The sequence below is a fragment of the Leptopilina heterotoma genome, unplaced genomic scaffold, assembly GCF_015476425.1.
Source record: "Leptopilina heterotoma isolate Lh14 unplaced genomic scaffold, ASM1547642v1 Lhet_54, whole genome shotgun sequence".
NCBI lineage: Eukaryota > Metazoa > Arthropoda > Insecta > Hymenoptera > Figitidae > Leptopilina > Leptopilina heterotoma.
In genome coordinates this window covers 6,089,609-6,105,957 of record NW_025111118.1, presented here as the reverse complement: position 1 = coordinate 6,105,957, position 16,349 = coordinate 6,089,609, and the positions used below count along the sequence as shown (strand labels likewise).

General features: G+C 26.5%; 1 protein-coding gene across 1 annotated transcript in view; it reads right to left on the bottom strand.

Moving 5' to 3' along the window:
- Positions 1 to 14,372, bottom strand: part of LOC122508359 (eukaryotic translation initiation factor 4 gamma 3-like) — a 42,973-nt gene extending 28,601 nt beyond the window's left edge. The window contains exons 1-2 of the mRNA XM_043621651.1: positions 13,970 to 14,372; positions 2,322 to 2,659 (exon numbers count right to left, since the gene is read on the bottom strand). Coding sequence (XP_043477586.1) covers positions 2,322 to 2,659; positions 13,970 to 14,357 — 726 coding nt within the window. The 5' untranslated portion in view covers positions 14,358 to 14,372. The remainder of the gene's footprint in view (positions 1 to 2,321; positions 2,660 to 13,969) is intronic.
- Between the last annotated feature and the right edge of the window lie 1,977 nt (positions 14,373 to 16,349).

Below are 16,349 nucleotides of genomic sequence, written 5' to 3'. Positions count from 1 at the left end.
TTCTTTTTCAAATCCATTTGTTTACAATATTCAATTTTACAAAATTTCAATTATTCGTAAATTTTTCAATTAAATATATATTAGAAAATAAAAACTTAAAATAATATAAAAAAATCCAATTAAACATTTTCAAAAAAATTAATTTCAAAATTCAATTATTTCTAAAAATTCAAGCTATATTACTTTTAAAATTCAATTATTATCTAAAATTTTAACTGAAATTCATTTTTATGAAATGAAAATCAATTTTTATTAGAAATATCTACGAGAATTCAATTATTTAAATACAAAAAAAAACAATTTATTGAATAATTCAAAGTTTCTTAAAATTCAATTCCCATAAAGGATTTTATCAATAAATTTTTAAATAATTAAATTCTTTTGACGAATTTTAATAAAATTTTTAAAAATAATTATATTTTTCGAGAAATTCGATTAAAATTCTATTAAAAATAATTGAAATCCTGCGATGAGTTTTTTATATTTGTGAAAATAATTGAATTCCTAAGAAGAATTTTAATATTTTTGAACATAATTAAATTTCTACGAAGAATTTTATTGCTTTTGAAAATAATTGAATTTCTGCAATAATTTGTAACTTCTCCAAAATTCAATTTCTTTTTATAGTGTTTTTAACTAAAATTTTTCTATAAATCCATTATTTTTTATAATTATTGAAAAAGTTCTTTGACAATTTTCAAATCCATTTGTTTATAATATTCAATTTTACGAAATTTCAATTATTCGTAAATTCTTCAATTAAATGTATATTAGAAAATAAAAACTTAACAATAATATAAATAATATATAAAAAATAATATAAAAATAATTAAAATATAAAAAAATTCAATTAAACTATTTAAAAAAAAATTAATTTCAAAATTCAATTATTTCTAAAAATTCACGCTATATTGTTTTTAATATTCAATTATTATCTAAAATTTTAATTGAAATTCATTGTTGAATACATTTTTATCACAAAATTCTACAAGAATTCAATTATTTAAATACAAAAATAAACAAATTATTGAATAATTGAATGTTTCTTAAAATTCAATTCCCATAAAGAATTTTATCATCAAATTTGTTAAATAATTGAATTCTTTCGACGAATTTTAATAAAATTTTGAAGAATAATTACATTTTTCGAGAAATTCGATTAAAATTATATTAAAAATAATTGAAATTCCGCGATGAGTTTTATTATTTGCGAACATAATTGAAACCCTAAGAAAAATGTTATTGTTTTTGAACAGTATTTAATTTTTACGAAGAATATTATTACTCTTAAAAATAAATGAATTTTTGCAATAATTTGTAACTTTTCCAAAATTAAATTTTTTTCGTGTTTCTAACTAAAATTCTTCTATAAATATACATTATTTTTAATAATTTTTGAAAAAGTTCTTTGACAATTTTCAAATTCATTTGTTTACAATTCAATTTTACAAAATTTCAATTATTCGGAAATTCTTCAATGAAATATATATTAGAAATTTTACTAAATTTCAATTACTTGTAAATTCTTTACAATTTTATCAATAAATTTTTAAATAATTCAATTCTTTTGATGAATTTTAATAAAAAATTTTTTCCAAGAATTCGATTAAAATTATAATAAAAATAATTGAACTCCCAAAAAGAATTTTATTATTTATTAAAATAATTGAATTCCTAAAAAGAATTTTATTATTTAAAAAAATAATTGAATCCCCGTAAAAATTTTATTATTTATGAAAATAATTGAATGATTGCGAAGAAATTTATAAAAAAAAAGTGTAAATAATTGAATTCCTGTGAAATGTTAATTATTTTATGAAAATAATTTAATGTTTGGGTAGAATTTTATTAAGATTTTTTTAAAATAATTGAATTCTTTTGGGGAATTTTATTAAAATAGTAGATATTGAAAATCATTGAATTTTGCCAAGAATTTTTTTCAAAATTTTTGAAAATAATTGAATTTTGAAGAATTTAATTATTTTAAATAGATAATCAAAATTTTGACTTGATTTTTTCAATTTTTTGAACAAAACTTTTCGTTCTTTTTCAATCAAATTACGAACTTTTTTTTTTTAAATTGATTTTTACGGACTTTAAGCAAATTTTTGAACCTATTTCGAGCCCTATTACCCCTATTTTTTTTGTATTTGTGAATTCTTTCTGAATTTTTCTTCTTCGACATTTTGGATTGTCTTTCTTTTGTTTACACTTTGGATTTGTCTTTTGATTTTTTTCACATTTTGAATTGCAAAGACATTCTGGAAGGCAAAATTTTTCTTTTTTCAGTAAAATAATTAATTTCGTTAATTGAAACATACTTGTGAGGTTGGCCTTTGTTGATTAGCAACGAAAACGGTTTGTAAGTGGCCCTGTTTCCCCATTTCTTGAGGCGAAGGTGTATGTACAGGGGGTGTTGTCGTGGGGGTTGGACCCTGAGGTTGTTGTGGCTGAACACCGGGTGTCGGTGCTTGTGGAGGTGGATGCTGTCCACCAGCAGGACCACCTGGAGGAATTCCTGTTTGCGTTTGTCCTATAGACTGTATTCCTCCTAGAGGAGGACCTCTTCCTCCTGGGACACCGACGTTGCCCCCGCCACCACCCACTTGCCCACCTGGCTGGGCACCGTAACTCTGATTCGGAACATGAAAATCCGATCCTGAAAAATTCATAATAATTTAGTATACAAATACAATTCTTTATCTCAAAATGTGCAATAAAATTGACAAGATTTTCTCATTTTTAATTTACTTCAAAATGTCATTTATCAAAAAGGATATAGAATTAAAGGCGCAACAGGTTTCCCCGAGAGAGCTTTTTCATGAGTATTAAGTTGAAACTCGATAATGTAACACTATTGTATAAAAAACAAACTTACAAGACAATTGCAATGACAATGAGCGTCCAGATGGAAGCAAGCAAAAAAATGTTTCTCTCATGCACGATTAATAAAAATTTCTTCGATACATTCTTGTAATTTAACGAGTACGAAAAAAGAAATTCGTACAATTCCTATTTTTAGGTTATGTTCCCCTTCACTAAAAAATACTTTCAATATTTACCATTACTGGCTAAAAATAAATAAGAATTGCAAACAATATTGCAAAAGATTCAAAATCACGTGTTATTAAGAAAAAAAGACACTTGTTTTTGCCTTCAATATAACGATTTGTAAGCATTCGAAACAAGACTATTTAAATTTTTCTTTTACTTCCTGCAAATGCAAAATTGAAAAAAAGAACACGAAACACCGGAAATTGTGTGACGTTGACGAAGGAAGTCGCGCGTCGATTGCTCACATATGCGTGTCGAACAATAAGTCTTCAATTGTCAAACGAGAGAGTACAATTTTCTAATTGTTCAAAAAAAAAAAAAAAAAAAACATCAAACATTTAGTCATATCCCTAAAAATTGCAAATGTCAAGTAATTAAAATAATATTAAAATTCAATAGAATCTAACACAACACAGATATAATAATATAATAACTAAAACGAGAGTGAATGTTCAATGATCACAATCCAAATAGCAAGTAGCCTTGTTTGCACGTGTGCGTAGGCAAAAGCAGTGCTGCCAACTGGTGTCACCCGGGTATATCATCTACAAGGAAAGAGGGGTGAGGCCATTCAGGAGCGTAACAAGCGAAAAAAAATCTGCTTCCAAAAAGAAATTTCGAATTCTTTTTTTTGTCTGCGATAATTATTTATAATTAAGGTAAGACATAAACAATTCACTAAATAATTCCCAATCAACAGATTTCTAATCTAATCACTTTCAAAAAGGATTAAAAATTCACAAATTTCTCGAAAATTTGCAAATTTATCAACAAAGATAAATTTTGTTTTAAAATTCTCAATCATTTCTTGGTACAAATAACAAAGTACATATTCATTTATCACTATAGATGTACATAATTAAAAAATATAATTATTAATTAATATATTAATTATAATTATATTTTTTATAATTACTTATATTAATTATAATTAAAATCTACAGAAAATTAAAACAAAATTACCAATTGACAAAATGGAAATAAAAAAAAATTCTCTATTTCGATTCGGAAAAAAGACAACAACAAACACGTTTTTCCAGACTCGAAGAGATTCTAACGTTTATATAACGGATACTTTCAAGTTCTCTAACAGACTCTATAGCATGTGCGAAATTATAACAACAACAAAATGGAGAATTGAACATTAGCAAAGGAACTCAATAGCCTTCTGCGAGGTCACGACGTTCATCATCATAGGTTGGCCTAGAGCGCATTCTGGAATGTGCAAAAGGGGGGCCGAACCCGTTGCCTACGTCATTTCCCGTTGGCGAAATGACGTAACGGCGTCTGCTCAATGGAATTTTCACGTTACGGACTCTGCGCGAGTACAATTTTTGATTGGAACTTCGTCGTCGTCGTCGTCGTCGTCGTCGTCGTTCTCATCGTCGTCGTTGTCGTTTCGTTTATACAGAAAAGCACAGGGCTTATAATATTGATCATCAAGAGGAGAGAGAACTGTGCTAAAAACACGACAACTCCAGACACCAAAATCCACCTTTCATGAAGCTAGGTCAATCACACACACATTCACATTTATATATCGCAAATATCTAAAGTTAGATCATCTCAATTTAAATTTAGATAATTCGTGACTAACTTCATCCAATAATAGTACCTATCACACCCTGATTAATCTTCAAGCAAAGGTCGAAAATGGCATTACAATATAGCACAATTCATTTTCTGTTTACTTAACAAAATTTTTACTATTTTTACTTAACAATTGTCAATCAATTAATAATACCTCGAATTTTTAAATTTAATTTTACAAATTTACGCATTAATTCCATAATTTACACAATTCTTATTATTCTTATTAAAAAACCATAAGTGAAAAATTGAAAAATTTTTAAATTCGCGCCAAAATATGAACAATTTTTTTCCGGCGCGAAATTCAAAACAATCAGAATTTCTTAATCGTGATTGGTTCATTTTTTAATTTCGCGCCAAAATACTTTACAATTTTTTCGCGCGAAATTTAAATGTAATCAATCAAAAATAAAATTGAAATTAATTAATTTGTAAATTAGCACCAAAATGTATCTTCAACTAAATATTCAAGGTATTTTCGCGGGAATTTTAAATCTTAAAATAAATATTTCAATAAATTAATAATAAAATTATTGTAAATAATTATTTTAAGAAATTTTTCAAAATAATCATTAAAAAATATAAATCCACACATAAAAATTTTTTTAATTGCAAATTCTGATTAGAAATTCTGTTAGAAATAAAATTGCAGTTAATAATATAGTAATAAAAATAATAAAAATAATAATAATAATAAAAATAATAATATTAATAATAATAATAATAATAATAATAATAATAATAATAATAATAATAATAATAATAATAATAATTTAATAATAATAATAATAATAATAAAAAAATTTTATTCTATGAAAATTCGGTTCAATATTAATTCTACTTTCTAAGATTCAAATAAATTTAAAAAATATTCGAACGTCTGTCAAAAAAATTATTTTATTCGTGTGCAGTGGTAATTTATGTTTCTAACTAATTAATCCTTAATTGAAAATATTTAAAAAATTTATTTATAGAAATTGTGAAACAGCTAAGTAAACATTTTTTTTTTTTATTAAAGTGGTTAAACATAAAAATTTCTTATCAAGAGGAAAGTGACAGTTTTTAAATGGAATATTAAAATAAAATTATATGGAATAACAAAAGAAAATTCATATTAAATACCACATTTACATTACGTTTAAATAGCCACTACTAATTTTACTTCAAACAAACTTTTCCTCCATTTTAAAATTTACTAATTCTTATTTAAACCAATTAATTAATTAATTACTAAATTTATTATTATTAATTATTATTCTTAATTTTTGTTAATTATTATTACTATTATTACAATTAAAATAAATTCATTTATTTACACTGAAAAAAAAATTTGATTTAAATAACCGATTAATTGACTATTATCAATTAAATATTTAATTAAATCAAAATAATAATATTTAAAAACTTTTAAATAACTTTTTTTTTAATAATATTTAATATTTAAATTTGATTCAAATAACCGATTAATTGACTATTATCAATTAAATATTTAATTGAATCAAATAATATTTATTGGAGTCAATTAAATGGTTCAGTTCATATTTGCTTCAAATACTGAAATTATTGGTTCAAATATCATTTAATTGACTCCAATAAATATTATTTGATTCAAATAAATATTTAATTGATAATAGTCAATTAATCGTTCATTTGAATCAAATAAATTTTTTTTCAGTGTAGAGTATTAATGGCACGGAACGCGATAATAATTAATAATAATAATTATTATTATAATTATTGTTATATTATTAATACAATAAATATAAACATTATTAATTAACTAATAATAAGCAATTCCATCTTCACTTGACACAATTTAAATTTTATTTATAATTGAAATTAGGTAATTCACCCACGCAATAAAACTATTCTTATTTTCTTTTAAATTTACAAAATAAAATAATTATTTTAATGAAATTCAGAATTCTATTGATTCAATATATATGAATTTAAAAGCAAGCGAATTAATCGATAAATCATTGTGCACATTTATAAAAGCCGTTTCAAGTTAAATGTCTTACATTTGTCACAAGTGTCTTAAAACAATTTGCCACGTGTCGCGTTTGTTGCATTACGATGCAAAACAAGCATATGCAGAAATTTGATATTGCTTGGTTTTTTCTTTATTTTTAACAAATTTGTTATGACAATTCATTTCACTTCGAGTGGAAAATTTATTCTAAAATGAGTACAAATTTTTCCCTATAATGAAATTGTTAACTACTTTCAATTTTAATTAACAGAATTACTAATTAATTAAATTTCTTATTAACAGAATATGTAATTAATGGAATTTTTAATTAACACAATTTTTAATTAACAAAATTTTTAATTAGGAAAACTTCTAATTAATAAAATTTCTAATTAAGAAAATTTATAATTAACACAATTTATAATTAACAGAATTTTTAATTAACAGAATTTTTAATTAAGAGAATTTTTAATTAAGAAAAGTTTTTATTAATAGAATTTCTAATTAGCAGAATTTTTGATTGAGTAAAATTCCTATTGATAAAATTTCTCATTAAGAAAATTTTTACTTTACACAATTTATAACGAACGGAATTTTTAATCAACATAATTTCGAAATAGCAGAATTTCTAATTAACGGAATTGTTAATTAACAGAATTTCTAAAAAACACAATTTCTAACAAACAGAATTTTTATTTATAAAAAATTCTTATTAGAATTTCTAATCTATACAATTTATAACAAACAAAATTTCCAATTCAACAGAATTTTTAATAAACAATATTTCTAATAGACAGAATTTTTAATTAAAAAAAATTCTTGTTCATAGAATTTTTAATTAACAAAATTTCCAATGAATAAAACTTCTAATTAATAGAATTCCTAATTAATAAAATTTCTAATTGAAATAATTTTTAATAAATAGAATTTCTATTGACAAAATTTCTAATTAACAATATTCCTAATTAATATAATTTCTAATTAACAGTTTTTGTATTTTTTGTATATTATTTTCAGAAACAAAATTCTCATTTCGAAAAAATTTCCCTAAAACCGAATTTTACTCAAAATATTTTATTTATTTACAGCAACTAAACTCATGAAACAAAATAGTTTCCAAATTAAATTTTTAAACAGAGGAACAAAAAATTTCCACTCCGAAAATATTCGATTCAATAAAAAATTCTCCATAAGAAATATTTCACCTAAAGTGTAATTTCAATAATAATAATAGTAATTCTATAATTCGGTAAAAATACAAAAAAAGGAGCTATAAAAAATAAGTTTTTCCTGGAAACCCGTTTTCATATAATGAATACACTATATAATACATTTATTAAAAATAAATGAAAAATGTCCGTTTCCCCATTACATAAATATACATTCATTACGTGAACAATGTCTCCACGTGTAATAATATATGACACTAATTCATTATTACATCACACTTTTGACATTGTAGTCAATATTTTTTTTATTTTTCTCCCATTTCAGGAAAAAGAATTTGCGATTCAATAACTATATATTAGAGGAGGACAAGATGGAATACATTTATCGATTGACCTATATCGGGAAAATTGTCTATACGGCGCCAGTAATAAAAAAGAAGGATTATTTCAAAAATAGAAACACCGAATTTTATATAGAATTTAAAAGAAAATGTAAAAAATATTTTTAATATTTCATCTAATGTAAAAGGAAATTTCAATTTTGTATTTAATACAAAATTCAAAGAAATATATTTCTTTCAAATATTATTTTTAAAAAAGAAAGAAAGAATATATTTTTGTCTTTTGAGTTCAACAAACTGGAAATATTTTAATTAACGAACCAAAGGAGACAAAAAATAGACAATCAGAAAAAAATTTTAAATTTCAAAACAACACAATTTTTTCTGAATTAACCAAATGCTATACAGATACATATAACTAAATTAAATTCAACCAAATTTTAATTGGATATTTAATCAAACGCGTTATTGCATTAAAGAAAATTTTTTCGTTTCCTTAAATATTTTGTTCTGGTTAAGAAAAAATTTTACTTAAATGAAATAAAATATTTTATCAAAACTTATTTTTTTAGACTCTGTTTTAAAAACCTAATTTTCAAGTTATTCTAAATAGTTTGTTTAGCGCAAATAAATATTTATTTGATTCGATTTTTTTTCCTCTGAAAACAAAAAAAAAACATGTTAAAATGAACCAAATTTTTATTTGAATCAAAAACTGTTTTATCCTAACAAATAAAATCCAACTACTTCAACATTTTCTTTAACAGAAATAAATTTTCCCAAAGTGCGTTAAAATAAACAATTCCCCTGAGTGGAAAGATATTTAATAAAAACCGGAACGAAATATTGTCTCCTAAGACAATATTCTCTCACTACAGTAATACCTTAGGTCAATATCTTGACCGGAAGGTATATGTAACTTTGAAAAGGGAGGAAACATTTGTAAGACCCTTGTGTATCTCCCAGGTAATATTGCAATGTCACAAATCATCAGACAGACTTAGGAGAAACGATTTACGACCTGGATTTTGAAATCATGAAGAAATATGTCTTCTTGAACAGGGGGAGGGGGGAAGGCAAAAAATAAAAAGAAAAAAAGTAAAGCCTGGCCTGACCTAACCAACCTAAAATCAATGGCAGCCCTGCGCGCTGGAACAAGAGGGAAAGGGCTCTCTTGCGGTACTATCCAATCGCGTTCTGCATGTGCAAATGTTGAGGAAGGACATGAGCACCTGCTTCTCATGACATGCTGCTGAGCTCAGAAATATACAATAGAAGAACACTATATTCAGCTCTTTATATTCAACGTTTCAACTGTTTTTCCCCCTGTATATACATGTATTCACCCCCCCCCCTTCCCCCTATTATTCTATCAATGAATCGCAAAAACTTTGTTGCTTTTTTATTTTGCGTTTATAATGCACAAAAAAGAAAAGTTTATACAAAAAGAATTTTCAATACCCATCCTATAAATCTTAGTCGTTATGGAATATTTTTTTTTCACGGAGAATTCAGTATATGAATGAATGTTCACACGATGGAGAAAATAAAGTATAACTTTTACTATTTTCGTAGTAAAAGATAAACTGTCGAAAAGTGCGAATTTTATCCTTTTTGTCAATTATTTTACTATTTTTGGAGTTAATTAATCTTTTTATTTATTTACTAGACAAATTATGGTTAATATATGCCTTTGCACGATTATACACTGTTCTCTGAAATACACTTGTTCAAATAACTGATTAGTTGTCTATTATCAAATAAATATTTACTTGAATCAAGAAATTTTTATTCAAATTAAATAAATTGAATATTTTCAACAAGAGAAAAATTTTATTTAAACCAAATATAATTTATATTTGAGGTAAATAAAATTTTATTTGAACCAAATAACATTTACTTAAAACAAACAAACTTTATTAGAGCGAATAAAAATTAATTAAATTTAAAATAATAAAATAATTAAATAATAATTAAATAATTAAATGTCAACAAGAGAAAAATTTTATTTAAACCAAATATAATTTATATTTGAGGTAAATAAAATTTTATTTGAACCAAATAACATTTATTTAAAACAAACAAACTTTATTAGAGCGAATAAAAATTTTTCTGAACGAATTAAAATTTTATTTGAATCATTAAAATTTATTTAAAGTAAAAAAAAATTTTCTTGCACCAAACAAAATTCACTTGAAACAAAAAAAAAATTATTTGAAAGAAATAAAATTCATTTTTTAACCAAAGAAAATTTATTTGAAAGTAAAAAAATTTACGTAAACCAAAGAAAATTTATTTGAACCAAGTATAATTTACTTGAACCAAGCAAAATTTGTTTCAACGAAATTAAATTTTATTTAAACAAACAAATTTTACTTGAAACAATCAAAATTTATTAGAACGAATAAAAATTTTATTTGAACAAATAAAAATTTTATTTGAACAATCAAAATTTATTTCAATTTTGAACTAAATAAAATTTACTTGAACCAAACAAAATTCATTTGAACTAAGTAAAATTTACTTAAACCAAACAAATTTTCCTTGAACCAAGCAAACATTATTTGAACGAATTAAAATTTTATTTGAACCATCGAAATTTGTTTTAATTTTAAACTTAATAAAATTTACTTGAACTATTAAAATTTATTTGAAATAAACAAAATTTACTTGAACCAAGCAAAGTTTAGTTGAACGAAATAAATTTTTTTTTAAACCATCAAAATTTGTTTGAATTTTGAACTAAATAAAATTTACTTGAACCAAACCTAATTTATTTGAATCAAATAACATTTTCTTGAACTATTTAAATTTAAATTAATTAAATAAAATTCAAAATCCATAAAAAAACTTCACAAAACCGGATATTGAAATTTAATCAAGTGCATCGCGTCATTAATTAGCGTTACCAATATCCGAATCTATTTTCCTACATCAACTGTACCAAAAATAGAATAAAAGAAGAAATAAAAAATTCAAAAATGCCAAAAATATCTAAAACACATAAATACTGTTATAATTTTCTAAATTAAATGTCTTCTCGTGTGTAAAAAAAAAGATTCATTCATACATACAAAAATATCGCGAATAAAAAACGTCATCATCAGATTTCTTTTCTACGGAGATTAATTTAAATTCTATTTTTGGAATCAAAAAGAGCTTACACATATGGGATGCAAAGTGAACGTGCGAGTGTTATTTTCGAGCGAAGAGGTAGTTAATCTGACCCCGTGACCTATCTGCTGAGACAAATGGTTCCGATCTATTTGCAGATGCGTAAATGAGAGCTCAGGTCAAATAATATGATATCCACGTGCATATAAAAGCTCCTTTCGCGCATATATTTTTATCATAAAACCATCCAATTTCTTTTTTAATAGCAAAAATAAAAAATTAATTAACGATTATCTTCAAACAAATGTGCCACCCACTTTTTTTCAGTACGTTAGTAAAACATAAAAGACTAAATCCAAATTAAAAAAGCATTGTCAGAATTAGTTAGGTGCCAAAAATAAAAAAGGGATCTTGCAATATTTCTTTACACAATTTTCCATTGAATCACAGAAAAAATTTCTCAATGGAAAAATATATATTTAATTTACAATTTCTTGTCTCTCTTCAACTGTTGTAAAAATAAAAATGAAAAAAAAAATACAAGCGAGATTAAACTACTTTCACAAGGAAGCGGCCAAGGTTGACTTGAAAAGCATATTTTAAAGATTAAAAAAGATTCCTTCTTGTAAAAGAAGAAAGCAAGAAGAATGAATTTTTATCTCTTACTTCATTGTCTCAGGAAGGAATTAGAAAAAAAAATTTTTTTCAGCATTAAGTAAATAGATAGTTAGAGGATTTAAGCACAAAGCCAGTAGGGGAATGCAAATTCACGTATAATATATTAGTGTACCCATAATCCTTTAAAATCGCAAAGAAATTGAGATTACTCATATTTTTTCTTTTTTTTTTGGGAGAAAATCAGGTATAATAAAGGAATTATTAAGTTTCGCCAAAAACCAGGTAAAGGACTCTCGAAAGTCGTACAAGTCTGATGCAATCGTGTTCCTTTCACTGATGGCAAAAGAGGGCTGCTCATTTATTGTCCACAATGCAGGCACGAAGCAATTTCTCGTAAAGTTCACTATACATAATACAAGTTGAGGAAAAATAAATGGAGCGATAATAGTTGGGAGATAGTGAACTGTAATTTCAATAAACTTACGTCACACTCTTCTATAAACATTATTAAGATAGTATTTCAAAAAGAGTCACACAGTATATAAATTCTTAAGTAAATTTTTTAAGGAACAAAAAGGGTAAATAGTTGAGCAAAAGTGGACAGATTTAAGGATTGCAAATTGAGACAAAAAAATGTATCAAAATAGTTGCGAAAAATTGTTCCGAAGCAACTGTTTAATACATTTTTTTTGTCTCAATTTGATGTCCTTGGAAAAAATTTTGTGAATTGTTGAGTAAAAGGGTAAATAGTTAAGTAAAAGAAGCAAGAAGTTGAGTAAAAACACTAAAAAGTTGAATAAAAAGAAAAATTTTAATAGTAGAAGTCCATCTAGTGGATTTTAAAATCGAACAAACAACCTAGACAACAGATGCTGGACGGTACTGACATTTTTGCTACTATGTACCATAAAAAATGGTACAAAAATTTAATTAAATGCTATTCCGTACAAGCTGGATGTTGCTCTGTAACAATCCGTTACAATTTGGATCATAAGTGATGCAATTTACCAAAAAATATGGCACAACAACTTTGTTTTGATACTTCTTTACAATCCAGATGTTGCTGCATAGAATGTGCATATTAACGGATTCAAAATACCATCCAAGATGGTACAAAATTTTTATGCTACTCCTTAAAATCTTTTTGTTATCCTACTCCTTAAAATCTGTATTGTAACAGATTCTAAATACCATCAAAGATGGTATAACATTTTTATGATACTCCATAAAATCTGTTTGTATGCTACTCCTTAAAATCTGGATTGTAACTGATTTTAAATACCATCCAAGATGGTACAAAATTTTAATGCTACTCCATAAAATCTTTTTGTTATGCTACTCCACAAAAACTGGACAAAATACCATTCAAAATGGTCAAAAAATTTTGTTATGCTACTCCATACAATCTGAATTGTAACCTATTCAAAATACCATTTAAAAAAATACAAAATTTTTGATGTGCTACTCTGTACAATACGGATTGTAACCGATCCAAGATGTACCATGTTTGTACCGTCCAAAATGATACAGAAATTTTATTTTGATACTTTGTACAATCAAGATGTTATTCCGTAAAATCTGTAATGTACCATCCAGGACAGAACAAAAATTTTGTTTCGGTACTCCGTACTATCAAGATGTTTCGGATTACAATCTGGATTGTAAAGCTGATAAAATCTACTATCCAAGATGGTACAAAAATTTGCAAATAAAAATTACCGAACTGATCTCTACTGTTATCCCAATTGCACCCAATGACATTATTTTCTCTCCGTTCTACAATCCCAAAAGTTGACTATTAAAGACACGAACGAATTCTAGAAAAAAAATAATAACCTATCCAAACGAAAGTAACGAAAAAGAACAACATCGCAACATTTTGCTACGTTTTCTGTCTCAATTTGATATCCCTAGAAAAATTGTGAACTACTCATGAGAAAAAATACTAACCAAAACGAACCACAGAAACAAAAATAAGAATCATAGAAACTAGAAAGAAAATGATAACCATTCGCAAAGTATGAAATACTAGAAATATCAAAATGCAAAGTCCTGGATTCTTGAGAGCTTTAGTATCAATGACCTAGTGACCTTCTCTTATCTCGACTTACTAGCTGCCGCTGTAATGATGCGGTACTGCGGCGGCGCCTGTTGATGCTGCGTTTGCTGATTTTGATGTTGATGATGTCCAATATTAATGGTAAGTTGATGCTGTGCATGATTAAGATGATTCAAATGTCCATGTGGACTTGGCGGTGGTGGTGGTTGATGATTGTGTGGATGCACGTGATTATGGGCATGGGGTGCCATTTGAGGGGCGGGATTTTGTGGATGCGGCGACAGGTGATGTGGTCCTCCACAATGTGGCAGTAAGCAGTGCATAGACGCGATGCCCACTGCGCCATCTTTCGTAACACCATATCGGGAAACCATATTTCCGCAGTTTTCAGCAGCGGCCCTCCTTGAACGGGAGATTGTCAACCAGTCTCGGGGCACCATTGCTCCACACTCATCTTTATCTCTAAGGCAACACTGGCTCTAAACTTCACCATAACCTTATTAAGTCCTTAATTTTAAGTACATGCTGACAATTTTTCACCACCTTTGATTTTTTTTTATTCTCGTCCGTTACAGTTGCTGTTAATTTTTGCTTCTATTCGGTATCATCATTATTCTTTATCTTAATTCAATTTAGTTTTCTTCATTATTCAATTTATTCAAAAACGAAAGAAGAATTTTTGGGACTAGAAAGGAACGATCTGGAGGTAGAGCGTTGTATCGATTAGATGGTTTAATCGAGTGTTTTCCTGCGTAGAGGGCGAGGAATGACTAAAGTAATACAATAAAGCACATTCTTCTTTTTTTTGGCACATTCACACAATAACAAAAACACAAACACTGGCGAGTGGAAATTTTGTGATTATCATAAAGTCACACTTACACTAAGAGAACGAAATTGGAGTTTTGTATTTTTTCTTTAAAAATATTAAATCACTAGGGGGAGAGTTTTTCGAATTCACACGCGTGTTTGTTTTAAAACAGAGAAAATGAACGAACGATTGTCAGACAGTAGTTCGTGGATAACTCGAGGATTTCAGGTGGATGGACTATAGCTTGTCCGTGCCAAAATCGATATTTAAGACTCGGCGGGCGTCCTGATCCCTCTTCCACCTCCACTCTTGTTTCCTTGCTCACTGCAAAACGTCATAGGCCATGCCAAGAAAAATGCAACCACAGCACATACAATCAATCGAAAATAATATCACCGAAAACTTATTTAAAAATTTCTATTTTTCAAAAAGGTATTAAAAAAACACTTTCACTAAACAAAACACAAAAACAACAAATCTTTTCTCTAAAATAGAACTGTAGGCCACTTTTCAAACACAAATTTTGGAGATGTACTGAAGAGAACGGCTCTGGCTGTCAGACTGGAAACAAGCGCGAAAGAAAAAAAATATATATATTCGACACGACTTTCGTCTCTCGACTCCGAAATGCCTCCTCGTCAGTAAAAATGTGACTTCTTTATTTCTTTTATCACAAAGACTAGCACAAGTTTTTCTTTTCCCGAAAGAAACTTGGAATGGCAATAATCCAAGTCACAATATATAGTTGGAAATTGTATTGTTATTTTTGTTATTCTTTTCTTTTTGACTTTAAAAAGAAGGGGTTTCTTTATTTCTTTTTCTTGATAATTTTCAAGAAGGTGAAAGGCACCAGAAAGTGCGGTAGGCGACGCCTACGTCGACTAGAAGGTTGAGTTTTCTTATCACAAGACTTTTTATTTCATTCACTGTTGTTTGAAAAAAAAGTAAGTGCAAACGAGTTACGGCGTTCCCTTTAGCAGGGACGCAAAGTAGACTGATGCAGGTCGGCCCTCCGCGCACGACCTACGAACCGACCCCTACCCGAACAATTCTGCAACTACCAGCTTTCAGGGCCGTAGATTGAGTTCCATACTTTTCCTTTTTTTTCCAATCTCAACAATAAAATTTTAATTACAAATCACTTGTAGACAATTTGTAACAATAAATCATTAATCACAGATCGACAATTATAAATGATAACAACTAAAGTAATAAATTCTTAATTAAAAAAATACTCCAAAACTATCTGATCAAAACAATTAAGAATTAGAACAAAATTTTAATTACACAAATTAAATTTAACTGCACTGACTCATGAAATGTTCAATTTCCCCCCTCCTCGCAATGGATTAAAAGAGAATAATAATCTCTTTATGATAATTGTCAGTGAGGAATGCGAATTAGTCAAGGATGAATAGTTGACAATGGAGAAGTGAAATCAGTCAAGCAGATTAGATGAATATGAAACCAATTTACAAGTCTCAAGGCCGAAATGCTAATGAAAAACAATAGAGGGTTATCGGTTTTCAGATAAACCTTTTTTCTAATTCCTACACTAAAGATTATCGCAGAAAACTCGAGAATAATTGAGCAGAATAATCAATTTGTTTGAAAAGGTATA